Source organism: Lepisma saccharinum, chromosome 29 (genome assembly GCF_977018435.1).
Source record: "Lepisma saccharinum chromosome 29, izLepSacc3.1, whole genome shotgun sequence".
In the NCBI taxonomy this organism is placed as follows: domain Eukaryota; kingdom Metazoa; phylum Arthropoda; class Insecta; order Zygentoma; family Lepismatidae; genus Lepisma; species Lepisma saccharinum.
Window position 1 is genome coordinate 33,303,815 of NC_139257.1, and position 21,010 is coordinate 33,324,824.

Sequence of the window (21,010 nt, forward strand, 5' to 3'; positions counted from 1 at the left end):
TTGTCATAACATGCTTTGCTAACCACTCCACCATGGAGATCAGCTTTAGCAGGGTGTCTACCAGTTAAGATAGTCAAAAAGTCAAGAAATCAACAGGTAGGTTGAGAAAGTAAAGAAATTATGCTTGTGGTCAAGAATATTTACAGTATAGTGAATTTACATTGTTATATGCCTGTACTGCGATTTTATAAAATTGGATATTTTGAAATCTAAAATTGTATTGAGTTGTGGCTAAGATTCTTTGTTTCTTAAGAACTACATTTTTGTATGTGTGAAGTTTCATAAAAATATTACATACAGTAATGTGGCCATTCCCCATCCAGGATGAAGCCTGAAGCATTAATTTTTATGCATTCTTAATTAAAGCAAGTATAAATCTCTTGTTAAATACAGCTTCAGTTTTCATCTTAACCGGCCTTGTGGTAGGGGTTTTCATTCAATAAAAAGTATTTATTTTCTTAATTTCCAGCCATACCTAATTAATTAATTAAATGTTAAGAAAGAGAGGGAAAAAGGAAAGAAAATGTCAAGAATTTTGAATTTGATGTTTTGGTAAACACCCTGTTTAGGCTTTGTGAAAGAATCAAATGAAAGTTTTGCAAACTGTAGGACACCTGTAGTTTGGGGAATATTGATCGGTATCAGTGATAAAAGTCCAGTTATATTTTCCAGTACAGATACATTGGTGTTGGTTTTGATTTGCTTTATTTCACTTCGCTTTTGTATCACTTTTGGCTAATTTGTGAAGATGGGGATGAGTGATGATGATATGATGAAATTGATGAATGGACACCCACAAACATCCATGCCCAGGCCAAGATTCGAACCCGGGACCCCTGGCATCGTAGCACAATGTCCTAACCACTCTGCCACGGGTGCCAGCACATTGGTGTTGGTACCTGCTCACCCCTAGTAACAAAAAAAACCTGCTTGTATAACACTGGACCTACAGTTTAAAATGGGATCCAAACCACTCTACCGGATATCGAACACAGAACCCCTTGATTACAAGGCGACAACACAACCACTGCACCATCGGGGATAGGAATAAATTAGTAGTACACCCAACTGTCAACCTCACTTCCACATAGTACACCCTGGACTGCAGTTTGCAGATGAACGAGGCTCTGGCGTCTGGCTCCATGGCCAGTCAGAAGATTTTAAGATTTTAGTTATGCAATGTTAGAGTTGTTATTTGTAACGGTAAATGGCTGGATCCCGTATAATGTGACAGGTTCAAAATAGCCTAAATGCTGATGCTTCAAAATAGCCTAAATGCTGACGCACCCAAAATTTAAAATAAAATTAAAATTCTCTGGGATTCATCCAGTCTCCTCTTCAATAAATGGATACCTGGGAACAACTGGGGAACTGTATAGGTGGCAGTGGCAGGGTACTGATCACATCACCTAAAAAATTGAAGACCAGATTGTGAATGTACAGGACCCTACCCCCAACATCCCTCTGTTTACCTTCATTAGACAGTACAATCAGCACAGGGAACTTATCCTTACCTTTACCATACACTGTACTGCATAACTTTATAAATATTTTGAAACAGAGGTTTGTAAGTATTAAACACATTGTCAACTATTGTTGTTCTTAGATAAAATTGGAAATGTACTTTCGTCAAGTTAATCGATGTGTCTTTTCTGACAGGGTAATCAAACTTTTGGCCTTCTAGAAACAAAATCAGACTTGAGAGCATTAAATTCTTTTCTGGTCGATAGAAGCTACATAATTGGTTACGGACCAACACAAGCTGATACCACAGTCTTCCGAGCAATTTCAAAAGCATCTTGTTCCACTTTTCCCCATGTTTTCCGATGGCACAAGCATATTGAAAGTTTTGGCGAAAAGAGAGATACATTTGAAGGGGACAAAGTTAGTCTTAGGGAATTGAATGAAAAGCTATTTGGGTCAGTTGAAACAGCTAAGGTGAGATAATAATTCTTTCTTGCTTGTCAAGTTTGCTCATTCTTTATATAATTAACACTGACTGTTACTTCTTTTTATTATTTTCACATAAAAAATCCTTCTGTAGAAACCTAACTCCATGACCACCATAAACGTAATTTGCATCTATTTTTTTTTTTTAGAATTTTTTTTAAACGCCAACAGCCCCCCTTCAAAGTCTGAAACATAATAATTACACAAACTGTTAGCGAAATATTAATTGGCATCATGTTTTGTCTCAACATCAAAAATAAATCAATACAACAAAATTTTCAAGATATACTTACAAAATGCAAGCTGAAACATATTCTCTTTCATATTGTTTCAAAACTAATGTCATTGTTAACAATACTTGCAAGTTCCTGGCATTATTTGAATCCACTTTCAGTAACACTGTGATTTTGTTATTTTTTTTCATATTGTTGTCCACTTTCCTGTTGCAAGTGATTCCTGCATTCTCCTATGTCCTATACAGGCACGAGTCTTTGCATGCATATATCTTTTCATACATTTTCTACATGTCATGCATTGATAAAAGTGGAATTTTCTTCATTCAGAAGGGTGTATTCCATAAACACACACCTAAATAATATTTTGATTTGATTGCTAAGAGTATAGACATATGATACTGCAGTTACTTTATCTTGAAACGTTGAAGGGGATGTGAATGAATATTCAACTGTAGCAGATTAACCTCTATATGATGTAAGCCATCTCTGGTAGCAGATTAACCTCTATATGATGTAAGCCATCTCTGGATAGCAGCTTTTTAGAAGTGCATTTTTCAAATGCACAGCCTTGTACAGTCACGGACACTTTCGGGTTGTGACAAACCCATTGATTTTGAATGGAATCATTACAACCCAGGAGTGTCCATGACTGTACAAAGAAGATCATAGAAGGAAAAAACACTGACTGTGTAGAGTTGACGTTTTGTTTTGGGTGGAAGAGACCACGTCACGCACGTGTGGGAATGTTTTCATCATTGCCGTCAACAAACTGTTCTAATTTTATGTTATATTTTTTGTATATACAGTGATACCCTGATTTTACGTTTCATTGTTTCACATTTTCCCACATTATACATTTAGTCTTCATGGTCCCAATGGAGCAAAATGCTCTAAAATTTTCCCACGTTTTAAGTTATTCCACGTTGGTCTCCTGAAAAATGTAAAATCAAGGTTCCACTGTATCACCATATTTGAAGCGTTCATGCTTTTAAATTCAAATTGATTTCTTAATTTTTCTTTGTATGGTGAAATTCAACTGAAATATACGGATTGTTTAAGTTGATTATTTGCGATTATGTACTATTGGTCTATGCTTGTATGTATGCTAATTCCATTTTTTATAAGCTTAAGTTTTTATTAACTTATCTTTTGTAAGATTTGCTTATCTGTCTTCTGTAATTGGAGGATTTACCTCTGTTGAGGCAGTAATTGAATAAATGAAATGGAGTATAAGAAAGAATGTACATCTTAAGGCTCGGCTAGACCTTTGGCATTCGAATGGGCAATTTTTTTCAAAATTTCCTCTCCATTCGAAAAACCTCTTGGATATTTCAAAATATGAAAAATTACATATTCTTAGAATTCCTTCTAGAGCATTGACGTAAATTTTCGTGTAGTTTTCTTTCGCTCTTGTCTAGATATTACCAATATTGTAATAGACTTACGTAATCACGAAACTATTGACTAGACAACAGTGAAAGAAAACTACATGAAAATTCACGTCAATGCTCTAGAAGGAATTCTAAGAGTATGTAATTTTTCATATTTTGAAATATCCAAGAGGTTTTTCGAATGGAGAGGAAAATTTGAAAAAAAAATCGCCCATTTGAATGCCAAAGGTCCAGGGTCTTGACCGAGGTTCAAACTTAGAACCCCTCAGAAAGGTTAACCAGGACTGGACCTACAGTTTAAAGTGGCATGCGACCCACTATCTGCCTTCACCGGGTATTGATCCTGGAACCAGTTGGTTACAAGGTAATTACGTTACTGCTATGCCATCAGGGAGGCCCTGGTGGGAATCTGCACCGGCATAATTATTGTTACCAGTATTAGTCCAAAGTGGTATTAGCTTAATTGTATTTATTGTTTATTGAGTTGCTTCATTTTACTTCACTTTTTGTGCCACGTTTGGCTAATTTGCAAAGATGGGGATGAGTGATATGAGGAAATTGATTAATGGACACTCACAAACATCCATGCCCAGGCCAGGATTCAAACCCAGAACCCCTGGCATCGTCACGATGTGCTAACCACACCACCACGGGGCCGGCTAGCCTAGTTGTAATCATATAAGCCGAGTAAATATTATTTCTTTTGGCTTCTTGGCATGATTCAGATTATGCTCTCCTCCTGAAAATATTTGTGTAGCCAAAGGCAAGTATGTTGAATTTCTCTTACGTTACCTCTCTACATCAATTGCAATTATGAATATGGGTGGTGATTAGAAGATACAATCATGCCTCAACCTTTGGTGGTAAGATTGCGAGTCTAGCACGAAGTTCTGTGCCATTGAGGAGGTGGGAGGAAAAAATCTTTTCCCTATCAATTTCTTGAAAGTGGCACTATTAGGGGTGGGGCAGGCTAATCAATACCATATCAACATCAGATGATATAGTAAAATTACAAATATTTTTGCTGCAAAATTATGCCATTTTGCTATCATGTATTTATGTGGATACAATCATGTAATTCATAATCCCTGGTTTTGAGAAGTGAATTTCCAATTAAACAGTTTACTTTTGAAAGACAAAATTTTATATCAGTACATTATTGTTATTTGCAAAAAAAAAACTATCAGTTCGTACTTAGTGACTATAAGCAAACCTAAAGAAGCCATATGAAAAGTGTAAAAATAATACCAGAACATTACATAGCAGTTGTATAGTTCTAACTATGTGAGAGTATGTTAACTGTGAAATGTTTCATCTGTTCTAATTTTTAATTTTTGTTTCTTATGCAGGCCCTAGTAGCAAACCAAACTCTAGGGTACTTTATGGCTAGGATACAGCAGTTCTTAGTGAGGGTAGGGATAGATCCGAAGAAGCTGCGGTTCAGGCAGCACATGAGCAACGAAATGGCCCATTACGCTTGCGACTGCTGGGATGCAGAATGCCTGACCTCCTATGTAAGTATGATTTGTGTTTGTTGCATGCTTTAGTTACCCCAGGAACATTCAATGTTGCAATGGAGGACTTAAATTATGCTTGTAGTGAAGTCCACAGCTGGTGAATTGATATGTAAGATTTAAAGAGAAGTTTTATAAATTAATATTTATAATGTCCTGCAATGCAGTAGTTGTATGTACTGATCAGTAACTTATATTTGAAAGCAACTTTATTCATCAATATTTGTTTACATGCATTTATTTCATGTTTCAAATAAATGCATCCATAGGGTTGTAAGGGGTGACCTTCCGCATAGTACACCCAATTGTGAACCTCACTTCCAGATAGCACACCATTTACTGCTTTTTGCAGACTAACGAGGCTCTGGCGACTGGCCCTATGGCAAGTATAATTCTGTGTGTTGTCCTGTTTTTTTGTCCTTGTGTGTGCTGAGTGCCCCTTTACAGCCTCAGGTTTTAACACAAGTCTGAATACACAGTCCGTCCAGTGGGAAAGGTGACTAATGAGAAATGAAAGACAAGACGTTGTGGACTTTTAGTTTACAACAACGTTTATTCAAAATAGACACTTTGTGAGTCAATACATGCACTGAAGCGGTAGTAGAACTTTGTGAAGAAGTCCTGTTTCGGATTTGCCTCCAAAATCGTGGTCGAAGTTTTTTGGATGTCTGGAATGGTGTCGAAATGCCTTCCTTTCAACGCCAATTTCATTTTTGGAAATAGCCAGAAGTCGCATGGAGCTAAATAGGAGATTATGGGGGGTGATTGAGCTCCATTATCCCTATTTTGGCCAAAAACTGGCGTACCAACCTGTGACCGTCTGGAGTGAATTACTTGTGGATGATGCCTTTGGAATCGAAGAAAACCGTGAGCAGGGTTTTGTTTCGGCTCTTCTGCATGCACACTTTCTTCGGGTTTGAAGAGCCTGGACCCTGGACCACCACGAAATCTTGCATACCACTTAAACACGTTCTTACGGCTCAATACCGTAAACAGTTTGAATCATTTGAAATGTCTATGTTGCACTTTTACCCAATTTAAAACAGAATTTAATGTTGGCACATTGCTCCATTTCCGACCAACATTCAGCAAATACTGTCAGTCACAAGAAACGTATGCGTCGATGCTAGTGCTTTGCAACTTTGCCGGAAGAAAGTAAATGTGTAGCTACGTAGTACATATATTTCTCCATAGATGGCACTGGTGGTTCCGTGGCAAAAAAAGTCAGTGACCTTGGAGTGATTTTACAATACCGGGAATTTCTCCATTTTGTTTGAAATTCGGCATACTCACTAAATTAGGGCTCCTAATCACGAATCTGAAGTTAAAATTTGGCGCTCATGTGTCAAACTTGCAAAATAAGAGGGTCAGTCATCGCAACCGACAATGCACAATTGCTCATTATTTATCGCAAGATTTTCCGTTTCGAATACTTAAAGAACGAAATATATATATTCCTGATATTACTACGATCCTAAAATTTAACTATGTTTCCTAACCTAACCTAGCCTAACCTAACCACGTGCCAATGGTTCATGGGGCTAGCACCAATGGTCCGTGGGGCTAGCCATAATTCAGGAATTTCTATACGTGAGCGCCAAATTTTAAGTGCAGATTCGTGATTAGGAGACCCAAATTAGTAAGTATCCGAAATTTCAAACAAATTGGAGAAATTCCCTGTATTGTTAAATTATACCGTCACCTTTCCTACTGGACGGACTGTGTATTTAAAATTTTAGTTATGATATTTTACAGGTACGTTATGGTTAGTGGCTGGAGCCTGTATAATGTAACGGGTGCAAAATAGCCTAAGTGCTGACGCACACAAAATTTTAAATTCAAATTCAAAAATCTAAATACATGCATCCAAAGTCATGTTGTCGTTGAATCCCGCACATGCAAATATCCTGAAGTCTATTTGGTTTTAAATATTTAGGAATACATTGATTCATTTTTGAATTTGGAGATTTATCCAGTAACGTTATGCGAAAATGCTGTAATGTTCTTTGATTTCTTTTTGCCGTGGTGGTACAGTTTGTAGGGATTCTAACTGCTACGTGGGAGACCCAGGTTCGATTTCCAGGGCGGGTGATCTAAGGTGAGAATTTTTTTCGCCTTGTCATGGCTCTGGGACTCAAACCTCACCTGGGGGCAACCCTGGGGGGATAACGGTGGCTGGAACATGGTGCTGATCACATCACCTACAAAATGGCCGAGATCAAGAATGTGTGGGGCCCTACCTGTACATTGCCATAATGTGCTTCCATGTCATCCTACCTTACCTATTGTCAAAAAACATTACACTCTTCACATTGTATGTAAATTGACGGTTACGCGGAGATAGGTACTTTACTCTGATAAGCTTACTTTTCATTTTTTCCATGCAAATTTTCTTCGTAATCAATTTCGCCACCCACACATGCCTGACGAAGCCACCAGACGGAGGCGAAATCAATCGCGAAGAAAATTTGCATGGAGAAAATGAAAAGTAAGCTTATCAGAAAAAATTACACTCTTCTTTTGATTTTGTGGAACTATACAAATACACAGGGTATCACCATACATCAACATTATTTGAGACTGTACAGGACACATTTATTTTTTCAGTCAGATAACATATTAAAAATACAATCTGTGTGTTGTAATTTTATATTCATTTTTTTCTAAAGGGTTGGATTGAATGTGTTGGTTGTGCTGACAGGTCAGCCTTTGATCTTTCACAACACACGAAAGCCACTGGGGTAAGGTTAGCAGCCGAGAAGAAGCTCACGGAACCAAAAATTGTAGATGTCACAGGTGGGTGTGGTTGTACTTTGGTTTGAAATAACATAATGTTTACTCCTAATGGTGGAACCATTTTTGCATGGTGAAACTCAGGTGAACATAAGTTATGAACTTCATGTTAATGATTATGGGCTGAAACTACCCGCACTAATTTTACACATTCTTGTACGATTATTGTCACATTAAAGTGATATTTGATATTTTATATATTCGAGTGAGTCACGCTCAAGCGTGGGAGATTTGATCGAGTTTTAGCGAGCGAAAGTGGTTCAATGCAGTACTCTACAGGGAGTCATAAATAAGTTAGATAAGCAAATCAGTGGAGTTGTAAAACTCCGCTGACATTGCACTAGGCCGGAAGAATATGAAAATCAGTAAATCACTGTTTATGCTCAGAAATCGCCGTTCAGTTAAATAGCTTGCGTGAGAAAATATTGCTCTCAGTTGCTTTCTGTTTTTCATCGAATTACATTATAGCGAATGAGCTCCCAAATAATTGAAATAAAAGGAAAAGGGGAGAATTATGAGTGAAAAGTGATCGTTTAGAATATCGGGACTACGATAGAGTAGTGTTTGGAGATAACGGAGTACGCTCCCTAGTTGCGTTTTATTACAGGTTAGGACCCCATCGAAGCGAGGACCACCAAGGACAAGATCTTCCAACAGGACTTCAAGTAACAAACATCTCCTATGTCTTTATTGAATGTGCATGTGTTCTTATTTCACAGGGGCTTGCCCCCCTTTACTGGTACAACCGTCTCTCTTGCTTAGCGAGTACTCGAGGCAGGATTAGCCTCTCTGCGGTCCCCAAAATCTTTAGATTTAGATGTGGTAGAATTTGCTTGGCTTTTTCTCATACTATTCCCCTCGCGAAATACATGAATGATTTTTCGTTGTTATTTTTGCTCCCTGATCTTTAAGCCATTTGTCGCTGGACAGTGTAACCGATGCTCTTAATGAAACGTTTCGGACTCTCCAAATCCCGGACGAATTAGATGAAATACTAGATCATCTTGCTGTCCTAGCAGAAAACTCTCGGCATTAGTTTTAACGACACAGGCCCTACGGCGGTATCAACACCAATTAGGAGCCCAATTTTGATCGACTCATCACACCTGAATGCACCCCGCTAGTGCCCTGGTTTGCTTCCCACATCCCCGTCCGAAGATGGCTTTTTCATGATTTATGAACTCCTTTATGCTTGAGGGCCTACAATTTACCTGCATGACCAGAGAGGATGTAATGCACTTTTTTGACCGCGTGGAGAGCATCGCAACTCTTAACGAATGGGATGTTATAAGGATGCTGCAAATGGTCCCGGTGCTCTTGTCAGGTCCAGCACTTTGTTGGTTTGAAGCCTGGAAAGCTACACAGGACAACAGGGTGATCTCCTACGATCAGCTCAAGTCACAGCTGACTGCTGAGTTCACGGGGTCAGTTGACAAATTACAGCTGGAGGATGAAATCAAAAGTCGCCTCCACAAGGATGGGGAAGCTGTCACAGATTACATCCGGGATTCCCACATGCCTCCTGCTAAGCAAATCAAGCTCCTCACCTTGGGCCTACAGCCCGAATATATCAGGGAAACGTATAAACAAGAATATGCGTCAGTCCCGGAATTGGTTCAGGATCTCAAAGATTTTGAGAAACTCCAGTTTCTCATTCGTAAGTGAAAAATACAGGAACTGTTGTCAGAAGCGAACACAGACTCCCTATTTGCCCAGTTGCGAGCGCCGACTGTAAGCACACACGTGGGACTGGAAACTCCAGCACTCTCTCCCTAGATTATGTTTTACGTGTTATTAAAGTTTCATAAGAACATGTAACAATTTCCACTTATTGTACACCTGTGTACACCATTCTCAAACAATAAACAATAAAACTAGAATTCACATAATGATAAAGCAAGTTGTAATGACATACTTGTTTTTGAATGGTAACAAAATTAAGCCTTATTGTTATGTTATAAAAACACTAAAGCTGCTAACCAAAACAACAAAACAAAACAAAAAACAAATAACTTTGCATGCAACATTTCCACTATATGTCAGTTTTTTTTACAGCCTCTGTAGAAATACTGCCTTGATCAGCAGCTTTAGTTTTTTATGTTTAATATTTCCCATTTTGTAGTTGGTATCCTTCCATTGATTAGAGCTGTGTTGATGGTAGAAAACTGATCCATGTTATTTTCTTATAATAAAATCGTTGATTTTCAATTGCTTTCACGGTGTATAGTATATACTGATTTCAAAAATGTTGAGTTTGATTAGAAAATAAGAACAGTAGAGTTTGATTAGAAAATAAGAACAGATAAATGAATTAGTATGATAAATAAAGTGATATTTCATCAAACAATACATTAGACTTTTTATTAAAAACAATAAAAAAACACAAACAGCACAATAAAAAAACACCTTAGGAGTTGTTCCAAGCTTTTGATTCCATCTGGCACTAGGGGAACTTCAACTGCATCCCCTTTCGTCGTCGTCTCTCTACTAGCTCTGATGATGATTCTGAGATGGAATCGAAAGCTTGGAACAATCCTAAGGTGTTTTTTGTTATGATGTTGGTGTGTTTTGTTATTGTTTTTAACAAATACGTTGCCTGCACATGCCATAAGGTTTTTTTTTTACTGTTTGTCATAATACATTAGACATTTGTCATAATACATTAGACATTAATCAGATTAATGGGATAATAATCTGTTACAGGGAGGGTCACGAATAAGTAGCCCAGCTCCACAGTGCCCCATGCCAGGGTTTGTTGTTTATTTAAACGGATCATTCCCAGCACCTCTTATGACAAGTAACTATGTTTAAAAAAGAATGATGATTGTAATAATGGTAATAATAAAGTAGTAGTTATACATTATCCACTTGTTCATTGTTTCAGCCTGGGGCTACATTTTCGTGGCCCACTGTGTATATATATTGTTTAATGGGAATCTTGTTGTATTGCACAGGATGTAACGTTGCCCTTATTATTATTGTTATTATTACAGAACCACAACCCAACAAATCAGCTATTGGAAAAGCTTTCAAGAAAGAGGCCAAAATAGTCATGGATGCACTGTCAGAAATGGATAAAGTTCAGGCCTTAGAATTAGAGAAAACATTAAATGAGACCGGGTAAGTATTGCTTTAAATCCCTACTGTAGCCTGATTTAAACGGATGAATATCACTTCATTCAATTAAAAAATGTAAACTGAAGTTACCAACATATATGCAAAATATATATACCGTATTTACTCATGTAGAATGCACATTTTTTTTCTAAAATTTTTGCCTCCAAAAACTGTGGTGCGTATTATGCACAGAATTCGGACAGCCAACATGAAACCGTACAGGGTCGTTCCATAATTTTGTGACACTTGCATTGATTTTTTATGTTTACGGAACCCTATCATGTTATATATCGTTGGAAAACTTAAATCCTGCAGTTTCTGAATATGGCAACAGTATTCCATTCAAGATAGTGACAATAATGTGAAATGCAGTTGAAATAAGCTCATCACAAGATGAAGGAACATTCTGATTTTTATGGTTCTTTTGGATGAAAGAAAAGATAAGGAAAAGGAAAACAATAATTAGAATGCATTACTGGCCAAATAATATTATATATAGGGAGTGTGTAAATGCCTTAATGGAAGAAAGTTTGTGCTGCTAATTACTAGTTTGAAGATCCTGAATGTGCTTCCTATAAATGTTACGTTAGTCCTGAAAAAAGTTCTTTTTTAGAAAAAGTGATGAGCAAAACCATGTATAAAACTTTAAAGGCCACATTTTTTCACTTTGTAATGTAATGTTCTGCAACACCAAGAAAAGCAGTGCCGTTCTGGCGGAATTCGAGAATGCACCTCCCGTCACATGGGCTGCATATCAGCTGTATGTGTTGGGCGAGATATAATAGAAAATGACTTCTTGAGCACTGCAAATCCATAAGTTAATTTTGACTATTACAGAATAAATAAGGTGGTTAAAGAGTAAAAGATTTGGGATGCTAAACACAGTGGAGGGAGAGGTGGTGTGGGGTGGGTTTACACAAGGGAATATTCTCCTATTGGTCCACATAGCAACAGGTGACTCATTGCATTGAATAGGTATGATGCCATTCACTGTTAATTGGCATAGCAACATCTTTACAACCTACAACTAAGAAAGCCATTTCTTGAAACTGGATTGTACTGTGCATTATATACGCACGTGCATTATACATGCAAAAATACGGTATATATATATATATATATATATATATATATATATATATATATATATATATATATATATATATAATGGATAAAAGCAAGGAGGGCCAAAAGGGCTAAGTAAAAATCAAATAAGGTAAAAGGAAACACTCACCGGACAGTAGGAAAATTCAAAATTTTCGCTAATTTATAGCATCATCGGTGTGAGAAGAAACAGAAGACGGAACCGGAAGTTCCGGTTCCGTCTTCTGTTTCTTCTCACACCGATGATGCTATAAATTAGCGAAAATTTTGAATTTTCCTACTGTCCGGTGAGTGTTTCCTTTTACCTTATTTGATTTATATATATATATATATATATATATATATATGGATAAAAGCAAGGAGGGCCAAAAGGGCTAAGTAAAAATCAAATAAGGTAAAAGGAAACACTCACCGGACAGTAGGAAAATTCAAAATTTTCGCTAATTTATAGCATCATCGGTGTGAGAAGAAACAGAAGACGGAACCGAAAGTTGGGGTCCTGCAGAGTTGCCAGGTCCCCATCGAAGAAGAAGCGGTGCGTAGAACGAAAAAAACACTGTTTCGTCACCAGGCTCGTCGTAAACTGTGAGTGTGTAGGATGAGTTGGGAGGGAGGGCGGGAGGGTGGGTGAGGGTTGGGCATTACTGGGTGGCCTTGTTCAGGCCAGGTGGAGTGGTTGCACTCATGGCCGATATATAGGACCTCTCCCATCTTTTGCGAACAGAGGTGTTGGCTGGTTGGGGTAGGAGGTGGATGATCGCTACCCGGAAGCAGTCGTTGAAACTGATGTTGTGGTGGTTGGTGTGGACGGCGACAGTGAAGTCCAGGTTGTGGGTGGAGGAGCGGTGGTTATTGATGCGGAGGTTGAGGGCCGTTGATGTTTCCCCCAGGTAAAAATCACCACAGATGTTGCAGGTGAGGATGTATATAAGGTTTGAGGCATGGCAGGTCCCTTTGGGATGGAGGGTAAATTTGCCAGTGGCCGTGTGCACCTGGAGGGTGTGAGAAGTGATGAGGATGGGACAGGTCTTGCACCTAGGTCGGTTGCATTTATGGGCAGGGGGGTGTTGGATGTGTGGTGAAGGAGTGTTGTGGACCAGGATGTTTTGGAGGTTAGGGGGGCGTTTGAAAACCACCCTGGGTTTGTCGGGAAATATGTTTTTGGTTTCGGGATCACTGTGGAGGATTGGGAGAAGAGAGTGCAGTGTGTGCCTGATTTTGTTGAGGTGGGGATGATATTGGGTGATGAGTGCAGGTAGGTTGGTGGCAGCAGGTTTCTTGGTGGTAGTGGTATGTAAGGCAGCTCGTGATATTTGCTTGGTGACCAGGATGGAGGGATATCCACTGTTAACCAGGGCCTGGTGTAGGCGGAGGTTATAATTCTGGCGGGAGGTGGGTGAAGTGTTCAGGCGCTGTCCCCTGAGGGCCAGAGAGAATGGAATTGCTTTTTTGGTGTGGAACGGGTGGGAGCTGGAGAAGTGTAGGTATTGCATGTGGTTGGTGGGTTTTATGTGGATGGAGGTAGTCAGGTGTCCTCCCTCGATGTGCACGTCCACATCCAGGAAGGTGATCTGGTTGGGGGAGTGTGTCCAGGTGAATTTTAGGGAACGGAAGTGGTTAAGTTGGTCCAGGAAGGCTGACAAGGATGGTTCTCCATGTGTCCAGAGCATGAAGATGTCGTCGATGAAGCGGAGCCAGAGGAGGGGTTGGTGGAGTTGGGTAGCCAAAAACTCTTGCTCAAGTTGGCCCATGAAGACGTTTGCATAGGATGGGGCCATTCTGGTACCCATGGCTGTACCTCGGATCTGTAAGAAATTTTGGTTTTCGAAGGTGAAGTTGTTACAAGTGAGGACAAGGTGGGCTAGGTGGGTCAGGAAGTTGGTGCTGGGGTTGTGAGGTTTGGGTTTGAAGGTTTGGGAGGTGTTTAGTGTTAAGATCACTGGCAATGGAATGGGCGGTGTGCCAGAAGGAGTCTATTTTGTGATGGTGGTTACCTGGGGTCAGCAACAGGATTTTGGTAAGGGATTGAATGGAAATGGACAGTTCTCGGGCGCGATTTAGCTGGGATCGGTACATGGCGTTTGTCAGTTCAATAGCGAAATTCAGCCTTTGTTGACTCCCATCTCCAGCCTCTTGTGAAAGCTCTGCCCTCCTACCTCCGTGACACCAACCACTTCCTCCAGAAAATCAGCACCCTCCCGCCATTGCCCCCAAATACCATCCTTGCCACCATTGATGTCACTTCCCTCTACACCAACATACCTCACTCCCATGGCCTCCGCTCCATAGAATTCTATCTCAATAGCAGACCCAAACCTCACAACCCCAGCACCAACTTCCTGACCCACCTAGCCCACCTTGTCCTCACTTGTAACAACTTCACCTTCGAAAACCAAAATTTCCTACAGATCCGAGGTACAGCCATGGGTACCAGAATGGCCCCATCCTATGCAAACCTCTTCATGGGCCAACTTGAGCAAGAGTTTTTGGCTACCCAACCCCACCAACCCCTCCTCTGGCTCCGCTTCATCGACGACATCTTCATGCTCTGGACACATGGAGAACCATCCTTGTCAGCCTTCCTGGACCAACTTAACCACTTCCGTTCCCTAAAATTCACCTGGACACACTCCCCCAACCAGATCACCTTCCTGGATGTGGACGTGCACATCGAGGGAGGACACCTGACTACCTCCATCCACATAAAACCCACCAACCACATGCAATACCTACACTTCTCCAGCTCCCACCCGTTCCACACCAAAAAAGCAATTCCATTCTCTCTGGCCCTCAGGGGACAGCGCCTGAACACTTCACCCACCTCCCGCCAGAATTATAACCTCCGCCTACACCAGGCCCTGGTTAACCGTGGATATCCCTCCATCCTGGTCACCAAGCAAATATCACGAGCTGCCTCACATACCACTACCACCAAGAAACCTGCTGCCACCAACCTACCTGCACTCATCACCCAATATCATCCCCACCTCAACAAAATCAGGCACACACTGCACTCTCTTCTCCCAATCCTCCACAGTGATCCCGAAACCAAAAACATATTTCCCGACAAACCCAGGGTGGTTTTCAAACGCCCCCCTAACCTCCAAAACATCCTGGTCGACAACACTCCTTCACCACACATCCAACACCCCCCTGCCCATAAATGCAACCGACCTAGGTGCAAGACCTGTCCCATCCTCATCACTTCTCACACCCTCCAGGTGCACACGGCCACTGGCAAATTTACCCTCCATCCCAAAGGGACCTGCCATGCCTCAAACCTTATATACATCCTCACCTGCAACATCTGTGGTGATTTTTACCTGGGGGAAACATCAACGGCCCTCAACCTCCGCATCAATAACCACCGCTCCTCCACCCACAACCTGGACTTCACTGTCGCCGTCCACACCAACCACCACAACATCAGTTTCAACGACTGCTTCCGGGTAGCGATCATCCACCTCCTACCCCAACCAGCCAACACCTCTGTTCGCAAAAGATGGGAGAGGTCCTATATATCGGCCATGAGTGCAACCACTCCACCTGGCCTGAACAAGGCCACCCAGTAATGCCCAACCCTCACCCACCCTCCCGCCCTCCCTCCCAACTCATCCTACACACTCACAGTTTACGACGAGCCTGGTGACGAAACAGTGTTTTTTTCGTTCTACGCACCGCTTCTTCTTCGATGGGGACCTGGCAACTCTGCAGGACCCCAACTTCCGGTTCCGTCTTCTGTTTCTTCTCACACCGATGATGCTATAAATTAGCGAAAATTTTGAATTTTCCTACTGTCCGGTGAGTGTTTCCTTTTACCTTATTTGATTTTTACTTAGCCCTTTTGGCCCTCCTTGCTTTTATCCATTATTATCCACTTTTGGTATGAATCCTTTCACGTATAACTCCTATCAACTGAACCACCTGCGATCTCTTATTGTTTCCTACACCAAAGCTACGTCCCATGCACGCTTCCTGCACTCATGTTTGATATTAGGCCTAACACCCAAAAGCCTCACACCCAAACTGCCGTTTTCCGCCATGCCCCCAAACATAAAACCCACGATTTTCCCACTAGCGAGAAATTTCGCTATTGAACTGACCCACGCCATGTACCGATCCCAGCTAAATCGCGCCCGAGAACTGTCCATTTCTATTCAATCCCTTACCAAAATCCTGTTGCTGACCCCAGGTAACCACCATCACAAAATAGACTCCTTCTGGCACACCGCCCATTCCATTGCCAGTGATCTTAACACTAAACACCTCCAAAAACTCTCCAATCTCTGCCGTCAAGCTTTTCAGACTGGCTGCACCCTTCCCCTTCCACTGCCGCCCAATTTCAGTCCCACACCAACATGCCCGCTATTACCCGACCCCCCTCTACCATTGCCCACCCCTCCCACACCACCACAGACCCCCCCTGAAAACCAAAACTGCACTCCCATACATCGCACCTTGGGAAACAACCAGTCCACGGACAAACCCACCCCTACCAGATCCATGACCACCAATGACCCTAACCCACTCAAAAACAACCAGACTGTACTCAATTTATCCAGCCATAAACTGAGCACTGATGAAATAGCTGTTTTATCCAAAGGCCTCACCTTCTCCCCCACAACTCCCCCCAACCAATTCCGCCTACTTTTTGACATACACACATTTGCTCGCAGCCTCCGATGGCAACATTTCTGGGCCAAAAATCCCTCACTCCAAACTACTACCAGTGAAACCCACCCGAGCCTCCATCAATTTAGCCCCCCCCTCCTCCCAAGATCCACCCCCCCTGCCCACCAACCACCCCTTGGAAAGATACATCACTGCCATCATTTCCACCACCTCTGACAGCTCATTCTTAAATAACTTTCACAACCAACCTAACCTCAATCCCCCCCAACAGAAAGCTCTCAGAGACCTCCGCAACAACCACAACATCAAAATCCTCCCAGCTGACAAGGGGTCCACCACGGTGGTCTTGAACTCTCAAGACTACCTGGCAGAAGCCAACCGCCAGCTGGCTGACCCCTCCACCTACAAACCCACCACAGTTGACCTATCCGCCGAACACCTCACCAAAATCCGGGACTTCATCCACATCCGCGGCCCACCTGAACTCCTAACAGCTCGTACCACCGCCATGTTAATACCCGACAATCCCCGCACCCCCACCTTCTATCTATTGCCCAAAATCCACAAACCTGGCAACCCTGGCAGACCCATTGTGTCCAGCTATAACTCACCTACAGAACGAATCTCAGCCTTTGTTGACTCCCATCTCCAGCCTCTTGTGAAAGCTCTGCCCTCCTACCTCCGTGACACCAACCACTTCCTCCAGAAAATCAGCACCCTCCCGCCATTGCCCCCAAATACCATCCTTGCCACCATTGATGTCACTTCCCTCTACACCAACATACCTCACTCCCATGGCCTCCGCTCCATAGAATTCTATCTCAATAGCAGACCCAAACCTCACAACCCCAGCACCAACTTCCTGACCCACCTAGCCCACCTTGTCCTCACTTGTAACAACTTCACCTTCGAAAACCAAAATTTCCTACAGATCCGAGGTACAGCCATGGGTACCAGAATGGCCCCATCCTATGCAAACCTCTTCATGGGCCAACTTGAGCAAGAGTTTTTGGCTACCCAACCCCACCAACCCCTCCTCTGGCTCCGCTTCATCGACGACATCTTCATGCTCTGGACACATGGAGAACCATCCTTGTCAGCCTTCCTGGACCAACTTAACCACTTCCGTTCCCTAAAATTCACCTGGACACACTCCCCCAACCAGATCACCTTCCTGGATGTGGACGTGCACATCGAGGGAGGACACCTGACTACCTCCATCCACATAAAACCCACCAACCACATGCAATACCTACACTTCTCCAGCTCCCACCCGTTCCACACCAAAAAAGCAATTCCATTCTCTCTGGCCCTCAGGGGACAGCGCCTGAACACTTCACCCACCTCCCGCCAGAATTATAACCTCCGCCTACACCAGGCCCTGGTTAACCGTGGATATCCCTCCATCCTGGTCACCAAGCAAATATCACGAGCTGCCTCACATACCACTACCACCAAGAAACCTGCTGCCACCAACCCACCTGCACTCATCACCCAATATCATCCACACCTCAACAAAATCAGGCACACACTGCACTCTCTTCTCCCAATCCTCCACAGTGATCCCGAAACCAAAAACATATTTCCCGACAAACCCAGGGTGGTTTTCAAATGCCCCCCTAACCTCCAAAACATCCTGGTCGACAACACTCCTTCACCACACATCCAACACCCCCCTGCCCATAAATGCAACCGACCTAGGTGCAAGACCTGTCCCATCCTCATCACTTCTCACACCCTCCAGGTGCACACGGCCACTGGCAAATTTACCCTCCATCCCAAAGGGACCTGCCATGCCTCAAACCTTATATACATCCTCACCTGCAACATCTGTGGTGATTTTTACCTGGGGGAAACATCAACGGCCCTCAACCTCCGCATCAATAACCACCGCTCCTCCACCCACAACCTGGACTTCACTCTCGCCGTCCACACCAACCACCACAACATCAGTTTCAACGACTGCTTCCGGGTAGCGATCATCCACCTCCTACCCCAACCAGCCAACACCTCTGTTCGCAAAAGATGGGAGAGGGCCTATATATCGGCCATGAGTGCAACCACTCCACCTGGCCTGAACAAGGCCACCCAGTAATGCCCAACCCTCACCCACCCTCCCGCCCTCCCTCCCAACTCATCCTACACACTCACAGTTTACGACGAGCCTGGTGACGAAACAGTGTTTTTTTCGTTCTACGCACCGCTTCTTCTTCGATGGGGACCTGGCAACTCTGCAGGACCCCAACTTCCGGTTCCGTCTTCTGTTTCTTCTCACACCGATGATGCTATAAATTAGCGAAAATTTTGAATTTTCCTACTGTCCGGTGAGTGTTTCCTTTTACCTTATTTGATTTTTACTTAGCCCTTTTGGCCCTCCTTGCTTTTATCCACTATATATATATATATATATATATATATATACACACACACATTGTTTTTCACTTTTTCTCGAGATCAAACGTGGAGTATTGTGTTCAATTGGGGAAATTTGATAGTAAAGGATGGTAAAACTAACTAGTGCATAAAAGAGGATCGCTGTAGGCTAAAATGGGTGTTATTCGTACTGGAACTTATCAGTTCTAATTGGCAATAGTAGCCAGCACTTTTCCCAATATGCAAGTGTGGAAATTATAGAAAATGTATAAATTGTTTAGTAATACTGAATACATTCTGCTGTAATATTTAGATTTCTTCATAACTGAATTTTTATGTAATTTTTAAACAAAACTAGTAGAATGATAACTCATCTGAACAATTTAGTATGTGTGATCTTATATTACATAAGACTTAGAAAGTTGTCTCTGGGTTCCATATTTTTGAAGCATTTACATAGAATTTGTTTTTGCACTGTATAATTCCACATTATACATGCTATATTATTCTTTACAGAACAAGAAATTATAGCAATTTTATCAATACAGTGATACCATATCGGTTGATATGAGTCGAATATCAAATGATCTATTCCTACATCAGAGACACTACATGTAGCACGTACATATGAACATAATTTGGAAGACATGCTGACTTGGTGGTTGAGGAGGTTGAGAAGTTGACTTTCGATCTTGCCACGTAAGTTCTCTGATTCTGGTCCAAGCCTGGAAATGGGTATTCTTTGTGAGTGTCCATTCATCAATTCCATCTAATGATCACTCTTTCTCATTGTCACGATTAGCCAAAAGCAGTTGTTAAGTAACATCAATAGATAACTTGGATAAGCTTTCTAATTTTTTTCACATCGTGACATGTGCAGTATTATAACTGGTTTTCTGTTTGCAGCATCAGTTTTGAACTATCAAATGATGTGTGTATATTCGAATTTATGGAGGTCAGGTGTCTCATAGAGTTCCCAAAAATGTAATGTCACTTTTGTAGAGTCTAATTTTCGCAACAACTGTGTGTGTGTGTGTGGAGAAGTGGATTACATGATTATCTCGTGTGAAATTATGAATGTTTTAAAGGAAAATTTTGTTAGATAGATACGGTGGAGTGCCAGTGGAAAACTTATACGAGTATATGCATTAAATTTTATAAATACTCTGAATTCCTTTGAATTGTTAAAATTTACAAGTAACAGCAAGATCATTGGCACTGGAATCTATCTGTTCATAGTGAATTAGCTAGACCAAACAATTACTTTCTTTTTTCAGGGAATATACCCTTTCCACTGGTGGAAGAGAGTTCAAACTCTCAAAGGATATGGTGGGCGTAAAAAGTTACCAGAAAACTCTTCATGTGGAAGAGATTATACCAAGCGTGGTGGAGCCATCTTTTGGTATAGGAAGAGTAATGTATGCCCTCTTTGAGCATAATTTCAGATCTAGGGAAGGAGATGACCAGAGAACGGTACGTTTAGAATATAGCCTATTTACATCGTTATGTTGTCTGCTGTATATTCCTATGATTTAGGCTAACCTTATTGACTGTGCAGATAAATGTGTTGATTATCAATATTTCCTTACAATAGTAATGTGTGCTTTGTGTTGCTATGAAAGAATCTATACAGGGTCCGTTCTGAAAGCATACGAACTGTCCGCAGCGTGGCGCGAGAATCGGTCGAGGGTTCGGTTAAGCTGCGCCAGGTGGCAGTGGGGACCTTAACCTTCAAAACAAGGCCTCGCTCAGTTGCCTGCGAGCAGTGGTTGAGGTGCAATCGCTCGTGTTGTGTACACGGAAAAAACGTCGTGTCGAGAATTTGCAGTTGGTGGATTTGGTGAAAATAGAGTGCACTTTGGAACAGCGCTACGCTGTGAAATTTTGTGTTAAATTGAAA

General features: G+C 41.7%; 1 protein-coding gene across 2 annotated transcripts in view; it reads left to right on the forward strand.

Annotated features, from left to right (window-relative positions):
* Nucleotides 1-21,010, forward strand: part of GlyRS (glycine--tRNA ligase) — a 47,550-nt gene that overhangs the window by 19,615 nt on the left and 6,925 nt on the right. The window contains exons 8-12 of one of the 2 annotated variants that reach the window (XM_083114245.1): nucleotides 1,660-1,938; nucleotides 4,927-5,091; nucleotides 7,761-7,887; nucleotides 10,878-11,004; nucleotides 20,388-20,583. In XM_083114245.1, the coding sequence (XP_082970371.1) occupies nucleotides 1,660-1,938; nucleotides 4,927-5,091; nucleotides 7,761-7,887; nucleotides 10,878-11,004; nucleotides 20,388-20,583 (894 nt within the window). The remainder of the gene's footprint in view (nucleotides 1-1,659; nucleotides 1,939-4,926; nucleotides 5,092-7,760; nucleotides 7,888-10,877; nucleotides 11,005-20,387; nucleotides 20,584-21,010) is intronic. The other variant, XM_083114246.1, reaches the window with a different exon arrangement.